The 11,325-nt window shown below is 37.2% G+C and overlaps 1 protein-coding gene across 4 annotated transcripts in view; it reads right to left on the minus strand.

Annotated features, from left to right (window-relative positions):
• Positions 1–8,229, minus strand: part of LOC149839202 (uncharacterized) — a 109,843-nt gene extending 101,614 nt beyond the window's left edge. For 3 of the 4 annotated variants that reach the window (XM_090002374.1, XM_090002373.1, XM_090002375.1), the window contains exon 1: positions 7,896–8,229. In XM_090002374.1, coding sequence (XP_089858500.1) covers positions 7,896–7,940 — 45 coding nt within the window. In that variant the 5' untranslated portion in view covers positions 7,941–8,229. The remainder of the gene's footprint in view (positions 1–7,895) is intronic. The other variant, XM_090002376.1, reaches the window with a different exon arrangement.
• Positions 8,230–11,325: the final 3,096 nt, after the last annotated feature.

The raw sequence follows: 11,325 nt of genomic DNA on the forward strand, positions 1-11,325 counted from the left end.
GGATGGCTCCGAGAAAGAACCAAAACTCATACTTACCAAGAATGAAAATGGCAAAGAAGTGGCACTTTAAGGCGATGTTAAAAATAAAGTCGTTGCTGACTACGAAAAAAGACAGAAAGAGCGGAAGATGGGTCATTCCAAAATCATGGGATGGCTCATTAATAGTGTTGACATAAAAAATGCTATAGTTTGACAAAATTTGAGTTTGATGGTGATGTTTGAAAGTATCTTCAAGATATGTATTCTCTAAGAGATAAAACCCATGTATGTAACCTCCAAAAGAAAGTGAAGACCATGACCCAAAGAGACATGAGCATAAGAGAATATTACAATATTCATTTTCTTTGGGATGAGTTGGCACTTTTAGACTCTAAATGGCATTGTCCCGTAGACATAGAACTCTATAAAAAACAAATCAAAACGAAGCACTTCTATCATTTTGTAAATGGGCTTAAACCCGAGTTCGAGGAGACCAAATTGGCCCTCCTTCATAGAGGAGGTGTTTCTTTCATAATTGAAATTCTAGAATAACTAACTATAGAAGAGAATAGATTGAAGAAACCTTCATCTACTAAAGATGAAGAATTGGTGTTTGCAATGTCAAGGCCTGAAAATCATACAAAAATCTACAAGCCTTTTCATTTTGGAAGAAATTTAAATGACTATGATTCCAAAAAGAAAATCATGTTATTTTTGTAATAAACCAGGTCACGTCAATCCTTTTGGAACAAAAACGAAAAGAAAAGATAGAAGAGAAGAAAAGAAAAGAGAATGGCCTCTATGAGGTCATCATTCGAGAAAGGTGGTGTAAATAAAGGCTCCAGAAGGGTTGAAAACATGTCACTTGATCAACTTATGGAAGCTCTACAACCACTATTTAAATGTCAAACCATGGTTGCCAATAGAGGAAGTGAGAGCGAGAAGCGAGGCACTTTCAAAATGTTAGGAAGCGAGAAACGTGTGACGACTTAAAAGCGAATCACGAACCGTCTCGAAAGCGACCTAGGAAGCGAACCGGAAGTGACCTAGGAAGCGAACAGAAAGCGACCTAGGAAGCGAAAAAAGAAGAAAAAAAAAAGAGGAAAGCGAGGGGAAGCGCGTTTCCCATAAATAGGAAGCGCGCTTCCCAAAAAAAGGATGTTTCCCCACGCATTTTGAAAGCGCGACATTTTGCGCTTTTGAAACGCGTATCGGGGAAGCACACTTCCCCAATTGTATAGGCGCTTCCGGTAACTCTGGATCAAACTTCTTCCTTTTTCGATGCAATACGTGAAACCCGATAAGACTTCTTGGATTCTTGATTCCGGTGCCTCTTTCCATATGACTCCAACTGAGTCTGGATTATCCGAATGTCATATTAACCCCAATGACTCTTATGTTTCAATCACCGAGAAAACATCTTTAAAAATCTAAAGTTTTGACACTTTGAAAAATTCTGCTAAAAATAGCCAAAGTTTTTATGTTCCAAACATTAAAGTGGTACATAAACTAAATCTAAATCTCCTATTTGTTTCTCAAATTACTAGCCATGGATATAGGGTCACTTTATCATCTAGTGGTTGCTTGGTGCAGGATCTCCGATCTGAGAAACCGATTGGGAGAGGTCATAGAAGAGAGGTCCTCTACTAGAACTTTTTAATCAAGTTTTTTGTAATTTTGTTGAAAAAGACATTGAAAATTGGTATAGGAGATTAGGACATCCAAGCATATCAAAATTGTACTTGTTTCCTTTTCTTGAAAATTGTAATGAAAAAGAGTGAAGATTGTATCATCGGAAAAATGAAATCTTTATCTTTTGAACCTAGTCATTTTGTTTCTAAAGAACCATTTGAGTTATTGCATTTGGATGTATGGGGACCAACACCGATTATGTCTAAAAGAGGAGTATCTTATTATGTTATATTTGTGGATGACTATGGTAGGCACACACGGATTTATTTTCTTAGACTCAAATCCGAAGTATTTGATTGTTTTTAAAAATTTCATACATATGACAAAAATCAATTTAAAGCATCTATTAAAATCTTTAGATCTGATTCTGGAGGAGAATTTTTATCAAATGAATTCAAAAAATACCTTGATCAATAAGGAATTGTTCATCAAAGATCTTGTTCATATACAGCACAACAAAATGAGTTGGCCGAAAGAAAATATCAGCATATCATTGAAACCATTATGACTTCTCATATCCAAAAATGTTTCAAAAAAAAAAAATGGTCGAAGTCGTCCTTATGGTGGTCTATTTAATTAATAGAATGCCTTCAACTATTCTTGAAAATACTTTCGCCATCGAAAAATTATTTAAAATGCCTCCCGTCTATAAAAGATTAAGAATCTTTGGTTGTAAATATTTTATCCTTTCTAACAAAAATGATAAGCTTTCCACAAAAGTCATCTCTTGTGTTTTTTTAGGCTATGCCGAAAACCAAAAAAGAGATAGGTGTTATGATATTGAAAAGGACAAACTTTATGTTTCAAGAAATGTGACTTTTCTTAAAAAGGAAAATGGTTTTGAAAAAATTGAGTCTAAAAAACCATGTGAGTACTCATTCTTGTTTGATTTAATTAAAATGCATGATGGTAATGTCATTGAGCACGATAATGATATTGTTGATGTGAATGATAAAAATGTTATTCAAGGTGCGCATGAGAGTGACAATGTTGACACTCATGATGTACATAAAAATGATACTTTTATTGATATAGTTGAACCTCACAATGAAATACATGTTTATTCTCGTTGAACTCAAGAGCATCCTCCATGTGCATTAGAGAGGAATTCCCAAGGTCAAGACATAAATCAATCTAGTATTAGAAGATCTATGAGAATGTCTAAGGCACCCAGTAAATTTGTATTCTATGAATCATTTGAACCCAATTATAGAGCTTGTCTAATGGTCATTCACTCCTATATAGAACCCTCATTATATAATGGGGCTAAAAATCATCAAAAATTGATTAGTGTCGTGATCAATGAATTAGAAACTCTAGAAAAGGCAAAAACATGAAAAAATCAAACTTTACCTAAAGGAAAGAAAACTATAAAATGTAGGTGGGTCTACAAAGTTAAAACTAAAATAGATGGAACATTAGAGAGATATAAAGCTAGACTTGTAGCTAAAGGATTCGTCAAGAGTAAGGTATTGACTATGCCACATGGGTGCGGGTGCGGGTGCGGGTGCGGGTGCGGGGATGCAGCACTTCCAAAAAACCCGGGTGCGGGGGTGCGGCAAAATATATATATAGGACTTATAACCAGTTTTTTTTTGCTGGTGTGTTTGTTTGAAGACTTGTTACCCACGTTCTGCTTGTTGTGTACTTTGGCGCAACGAGACAAAATTGATGAACCGAAAGGATTGGCAATCTGATCGACCCAGCCTGCTGCGTTCTGCTGACTGTCATGATTCAATCATGTCTGAAACTCCCTGGTCTTCACGAAAAAAAATATAAGCGAAAGGTTTGATGTGGTTTGTTGGAGAGAGAGTCTTCACGAGGCCTACGACTCTACCTAGGGTTCTTCAAATTTCATTTTATATACAGTTGCACACAGATCTCCAGTCTGGACTCTGGATGACAGCTAAAAGAAATTTATTGGATTTGACATGTGGAAAAGAGAGGTCTACACCAGGCTACGGCTAGAGCACCCATCTCGTCAGGAGAAAAGTGAATACTAATAGCCACCAAGGCTACCACCACCATTATCATTTATTATGGAGAGAGAAAATCCTTGACAAAGAAAGATCTGGATGGTTGAAGGATATAGACTTCAAAAGGCTCTTGAATTTTGGTTTTAATTTTTGAGGAAGATGGATCATCATTTCCAAGTTAACCAACGTTGTGAATTCATTATTTGGAGGCAGGAATAGCATGGGATGCCAACAAAGCTCATCAGATGTTGTGGACACAAGTGCCCCCTTTATAAAACAAGAGCAGCAGCAACAAGCAGGCATTGGTTGTTCCGCCCTTTCATTCTCTCATCACTACCTGCAGGGATCCAGCAAGGGGTGGGGAGAGGTGAAGAATCTGGAAGTCCTCATCAGGGAATAGGCAACTCTAAAGAGACCGAAGCTATCAAGGCCAAAATTAAAATCAAAATCCAGCAAGGTGTGGGTCCCGTTGCGCGGTCAGCTATCAGCAGAATTTGTTTTTAAAAATTCCGCAGCCCATTTCACAGGGCAAATTTTTAAAAAAAATAAAAAAATAAAAAATTGGACCAAAATGACCATGGGTGCGGTCAACGCACCCAGGGTCGGGTTGACCGCACCTGGTGCCGCACCCGCATCGCGTCGACGCGGGTGTGGCACATGTCTGGCCGAATCCCTGTGACATAAGGCATTGACTATAAAGAAGCATTTGCTCTCGTTGCTCGTATGACTACTTTTAGAACACTCATCTCTATAGCTTTAATTAAAAAATGGTTTATTTTTCAGATGGATGTTAAAAATATTTTTTTAAATTATAACCTTAATGAGAAAGTTTATATGAAACCACCTTCAGGTTTAGAGTTGGCACATGGAAGAGTTCTTCGTTAGTGGAAAGACGTGTATGGCCTAAAATAAGCCCCTAAGGCTTGGTATGATTGTTTTAGTATTATAATGATTCAACTAGGTTTTAAATCTTGTTATACTAACACTGCATTGTTTGTTAAGTCTTCTGATGTAGAGATAGTTATTTTTTTGCTCTATGTAGATGACATGCTTATCACAGTTTCTATTGTTGGTACGTATTGTCACTTGACAAGTTGTAGTCATATTCATGGTTCCTAAACTTTCTAACATTTAGCTCTCCAAATGCCATTAAAGATTGAAAGTGTGTAAAAGGTAATATTCCTGGAACGTTAATGCAAGAATATACTAGCAGTTATACCCGGGCTTCAGTCGAATGAAAATTATGAAATGCTTGAGCCCCATCAATGATCAATTGAAAACGTCTTAACATCCTTTAGAAAAAGAGATATGTGTATGTTGAACACCAGTGTTCTGCTTGCAGCTTTTACTGTCACAAATAACCCTTAATTTCCTCCAGAAAAGCCATCAATGTTCAGACTAGATACTTAGCAAAGTGTCATGAAAAGAAACCGTGGGAAGACCACTTACCATGGACCCTAGGTGATAATACAAAATCGGGTTGAGTTACACAAAGTTCCTCTCAATTCTCAACACGACGGCCACAAAGCTTCTGCCAATTTTCCATAATTTTTCTGCAGAAACCATATTAGAAAAGGACTTCCTTTGAATTAATATGTTCTTCCCATCATTATACTACCCACATTTATCCTTCGTTTATAGTGTTTTGACACATTCTTTGCTGAACGATTATTATCAATTATCAACTCTACTTTCAGTCTTATGGATCAAAAGATGGTAGTGAGAAATCTATAGATGATCCTATGCACCTTGAGGATCCATTAATGCACACAAATGTGTTTACTTGTAAGGTATTGAATGCAGCCACTTGTGGTTACCCTTAAAGGTACTTTATTCCCAGACATCCTGCTGAAACATGTTTTTGTAAAACCCAAAATCCATCAATGCACAAAGATACTACCTTAGACGTCAAACATGCATTAGCTGCAGTAACCCAAAGATGATATACTCCATACAACAACAACAACTACGCCTTCATCCCAAAACAATTGGGGTCGGCGATATGAACCAAAAAAGAAAAGCATTCTGGGTCTTCCACATGAATCCTTCTCCTCCAATCATTTATATCCAATGCCATGTCCTCGGTGAGGTTCAAAGCATTCATATCATTTCCTATCATCTCCATCCAAGTCTTCTTAGGCCTACCCCGACCTCTTTTAAGTAATATATTTTCCCATTTCTCCATCCTTCTAACTAGAGCATCATTAGGCCTTCGCCGAATATGTCCAAACCACCGTAAACGATTCTCTCTCATCTTATTTTCAATGGATGCAACGCCTACCTTCTTACGTATCTCCTCGTTTTGAATCTTATCTTTTATCGTATTTCCACACATCCATCTAAGCATACGCATCTCAGCTACACTCATTTTTTAATATGATGTCAACATTCTGTACCATTTTTTGAATATAAAACCTCTTGCTTCCAATGTTTGTCTCCATAATTCTAACTTAGCATTAACCCCAGCTCTAGACTCATCAATCAAAACAATATCATCAGCAAACAACATACACCACGGCACATTTTCTTGAATTGATCTCGTAAGCTCATCCCTCACTATAGAAAATAGGAAAGGGCTTAATGCAAATCCTTGATGTAACCCAACTGTTATAGGAAAATTGGTTGTCACCCCTCCACAAGTGCGGACATTGGTTACTACTCCTTCGTACATATCTTTAATTATACTCCATCAACCTACAAAATTCTTCAATGAACTAACCTATTTAATACATATTAAATTATATTATACATACATATATATGAGCTATGTCACAGGGATTCAGCTAGCAGGGTGCCCACACCTGCGTCGATGCAACGAGGGTGCGGCACCAGGTGCGGTCAACCCGACCCTGGGTGCGGTCAACGCACCCAGGGTCATTTTGGTTCAATTTTTCAAACTTAAAAAAAAATGCCAAGAAATTTTTTTTTGCCCTATATGTTACAGGGATTCTCCAACTAGGTGCCGCACCCGCACCCGATGCGGTCAACCTGACCCTGGGTGCAGTCAACGCACCTAGGGTCATTTATGTCCAACTTTTGGACTTTATATATATATATATATATATATATATAATTTTTTATATTTTTGCCCCCCACCTGTACCCGAGTTTTTTGGAAGTGCCACATCCCCGCACCCGTACCCATGTGACATAGTATATGAGAAGGTGGTAGCTGCTAGCCACTTTTCTAGCAAACCGCCAGCTAAGCGGGGTTTTGAAGGGTTTTTTTCCATTTTTCCGTAATGTGCTCAACATGTTTGATTTTATAGGAATGGGATCATCTGATTCCAATACCCAGGTAGGCTTTATAAGGTTTAAAAATCAACAGTTTAAGATTTTCATAAATATTCAAGGCTTACAAATCATGTTTTTTATCGAAAAAAAAAACATGATTCATGTGTCGTTTCCTAGTAAATTGACCATATAGAACACATTTGTACAGTCAGATTTAAGAAAAACATGAAAAACCCTTCAAAAACCCTGTTAGCTGGGCAATTAGCTAGAAGAGTGGTTAGCATCTCTCTCTCTCTCTCTCTCTCTCTCTCTCTCTCTCTCTCTCTCTCTCTCTCTCTCTCTCTCTGCATCAGACCAACTATTACAAAGGATGTCAACAGGAACACATAAAGCAATTTGGACCACTCAGAACAGGTCAAGCAGTGATTTACCAAATCGGACTATAGACCACGTATTGAGCTGAATTCAGTTAAGTTTCAACATTCAGGGCAAGGATTCACACTAGTGCACCATGCTCAATATGAAGTAAGGAGAAAAAAATAATCCATTGACCAGCTATGCTTACAACAAAAACAGCGGATACATGCCCAATGAACCCTCCTATTCTTATTCACCGCCCAGCCCAACAAAGAAACAAAACAATAACCTATTCTCTGCAGCACTAATAGCAAAAACAAAATAACATCCAACAAAGGCAGGAAAACAAAAAAGAAGGGAGAGAACAAGAAGATCCTAATCAAGTAAATGTACTTAACATGATAAACCAATTTCCCCGTATTCATCTCTTCGAGCATACTCGTGATAGAAACACCAAGAAAAACGAAACCAATTCAATACAATTATCCATACGCATATAAAGATCACAACCCCAGACCGCAGCAAGACAATTTCTCGAAAAAATGGATAAACCCACGAACACGAAACCACCATGAATTCCACACAAAAAAACACGAATAGTGAATACACAAAAATCTCTGATAAAAATACACCATTGGGAGGTCTCGGGAACCCCTACCTTTATAGAATCTGCCATCGGAGGAGCCTTCCCTTGAGCAACCATCCTTTTTTTCAGCGATAACGTCAATTTCAGCAGAGGGAGCGACAGAGGGATAGAGCCTGAGAGACTGTGGTCGATAAGGGACCAGGAGATGTGGAAAAAGAAGCCAGAGTCGAATTGTAAAGACGAAATTAATAGAGATTCAAAGAGAAGGGGCAGTGAGAGCGAGGGACGATGGAGGAGGAGGGGAGAAAGGACTGGAGTGATCAAGAGAGCACTCTACTGGCAATTAACGACGCAAGAAACCCTCGTTCTCTCTCTCTCTCTCTCTCTCTCTCTCTCTCTCTAACCTTCCGTGAAAAGAACGGCACTTAGCTTATATAGAGGGAGAAAATTTCCTTAAAATCCCCAAAATTGAAACAATTTCAGACTCCCACCGCTATTTAGTATTTAACGACGACCTCCTCTTACCAAGAGCCCGAAATGCCCCTCGCAACTGAGGTCTTGAATAAATCGGGAAGTTGTAGTCTACATACAGAAATACCAACTTTGATTGGGGTTAATTTGATAAGAAAAAAATTAACTTTTTTATGCAACCTGCAATTTTTAATGAACTTTGTTGTTGTAGTTTTCCCAAGTTTACTATCTGCTTCGGTTAGCATGATCGACGTGCATCTATTTTGGTATTGCTCCTTCAAACCTTGTCATCTTGCAGCACCTTTTTATCTCCGTGGGCCAGCAGTCCTTTGCGAGGGACCTTCTTCTCAGCACGGGTCTATCACCTAGAGGTAGCAGGTAGTTTTTTTATTTGGCTGTGTTGGTTGTTCCCTGTTTGGTGGGCAGTTTGGAGGGAGCCCAATTCTAGAACTTTAGAGGGTTGTTGTAGCTCAAATTCTTCGCTACTTGTTCACACTTTATTGGATTCGTCCTATATTCGCCGGTTGCCCTTCTCTTCTTGTAAAGCTGAGGCCGATACCTCAAAAAAAAAAAACATGCACCACGTGGGACTTGATTTTTGAGTTCTATATTAAATTAAACTATTTTACTTTGTTAGTCCGAGTTGGAAGCTTAAGTTGTCATGTGAATCTAACACGTTTATTATTGAAATTTTACAAAACACCCATATAACTCTTTACTTAATTATGAAAACATAGTTGGCCTTTGAAATTTTACAAACAGGCCCTTAAGTTAAGAAATATAATTCATAAACACTAACATCCTCTAACTTTGTTTTTAAATGACAAGGAACCCTCCCACCCCTCTCCAAGGTAAATCTCGGGTGGGGTCACTCCACCAGTTGAAGGCACCAGCACACCCATAAAAGTAGAGATGTCAGTGTGGGGCCGCGGGACAAGGTCTCCACCTCCGCCGCGTCTCAAAAATCCAGCCCTCTATCCTTGCACGGGTTTTGATTTTAACCTCCATCCCCACCTTCATTCCCGTTTCATGTCCTCCATCTCCGGTCCAAATGGGAAGAGACAGGGCGGGACCCCGTTTTCCTCCAGTCCACTGTCATCCCTACGTAAAAGTTGAACGTAGGACAAAAAGGGTTAGCACTTACTCCCCTGGCTTACGTGGCCCGAATAGGTGCAGCAGCATCCTCTAGGTGGGTTTACCATAGGCAAACAATAGTTAACTCGACAAAAAAGATGAATACACCCTTATCCTTTTTTATCACATTCTCTGTGTTTGATTCAGATCACTGAAAGACTCAAAAGAGTTTAAACTATCGACATCTCTCTCCACACAAGTTGGACTTTTTTTGTATACATGCTGATATTTGAAAAAATAATGTTTTTTGTTATGAATAATTTTGTATTATTGTATTCATTCTGTCTTGTCACCAATTGTTTACATGATGGACTGATTTGAAAATTAAAAATAAAATATGTTGATTTGATGTCTCAAAATGTCAACCTCAAAACTTTAGATACACTACCTTTAAATGTTTCACACATTAAGTCAGTGAAATATGGTTTTCTTAAGATGAGACCTTTATGAAACAGACTTACTCATAATGTCAGTGACAATATCACTTAAGAACCCAACAAAAACCGTGAAGTATATTGCATATATTTTTGCATCAAACTCACATTGTCTCTCTGTATTAGTCATTCAATTTGGTGTATTAATAGTATATATCCCTTCGTAGAATCAATAGTTAGCAATCACATTTGCTCATGTCAGTATAGTTGGAAATGGCTAATCACATTGTGGCGTTAGATAATTAAAATGTGCCAATTATTGCTCCTATTTAAGTGGGATATGATAAAGGCATCCCTTAGGGTATATAGTGTTAGTGGACCATATGGGTCAGACATTTATTACAGTTTTCACTATGATATATATTGATGTATAATAAGAAATATACATATATTTGATTGAAATCGTGATTTACAATATTGTCATTTATAAAATACGTTTTCTTATGCATGCCTCTACAAATTATATTGGTTGGGCAATCTTTTTTTAATCCTTCAACCCTCTTCAAATTTTCAAAAGTCATGTTTAATTTATTGAACATTTATTGAACATAATGTATGATATATGATATAGTTTAGAATATGTGATTAGAGATAAGAACATCTAGAACTTTTTGTTGTAATGAGAAAATAGGTAATCAACTTTATAAAAAAGGGTTCTACCATAAGGAGGAAAATTAAAACCCATATAACTAACATCTTACATTTTATTAGAGGAACAAGCATAAGAGTCCACCATATTCTAGTTCTCACAAACCAAGGGAAGACATAAAAACTTAAACTCAATTCAATTTTCTTATGCTAAAAGAAAGCAATTTTATGAGATATTCTATTTCTTTTTCTTTGCTATTGTGCAACATAAATGGATAAGTATTAGTCAACAATAAAAGTACATTTATTATCATTTGTTTTAGCCAGTTAGAATAAGATTAAATAGATCTCCAAAGTACTAAGTTATCTCTTGGGATTGTCAATAATTTGATGTTTTGTTTATTCATATCTAGCAATGGTGAAACTGTATATCAATTCATGACATGTATTGACATGTATCAAGTTTATTCATTGTTTTCTTAAGCTCCATAAATTTTTTTTGTTCATATTCAACTTAGCTTCATGGTTTCATGCTCATTAAAACGAAGTTTTTTATATAATAATGAATGCTAGAAATTTTTTTTTTTAATAGGCAAGCTGGGGGTTAGGCAAACCCCTACCAGTTCATTCAGAAAACAGAAAATTAACTTACAAAAATGGGCACCAGTCTGGGGGGCGGTCTTTCCATGACTGCACCATTCCCCTTCTTGCTAACTGTGCTAGCTTTTTCCACAAAAAAGAAATTACACTTCTTGTATGAGAGTCTAATACTATCAAATGAATAAACAATATCTACAAGCTTTACCAAAAAATGGATATTGACCTCTTCCTTCCAATGTTCTGATTAGGCGAGCAACTACGTCTGCTCTATTAGA

This window comes from Nuphar pumila, chromosome 4, assembly GCF_984573655.1.
Source record: "Nuphar pumila chromosome 4, dmNupPumi1.hap1.1, whole genome shotgun sequence".
Lineage (NCBI taxonomy): Eukaryota > Viridiplantae > Streptophyta > Magnoliopsida > Nymphaeales > Nymphaeaceae > Nuphar > Nuphar pumila.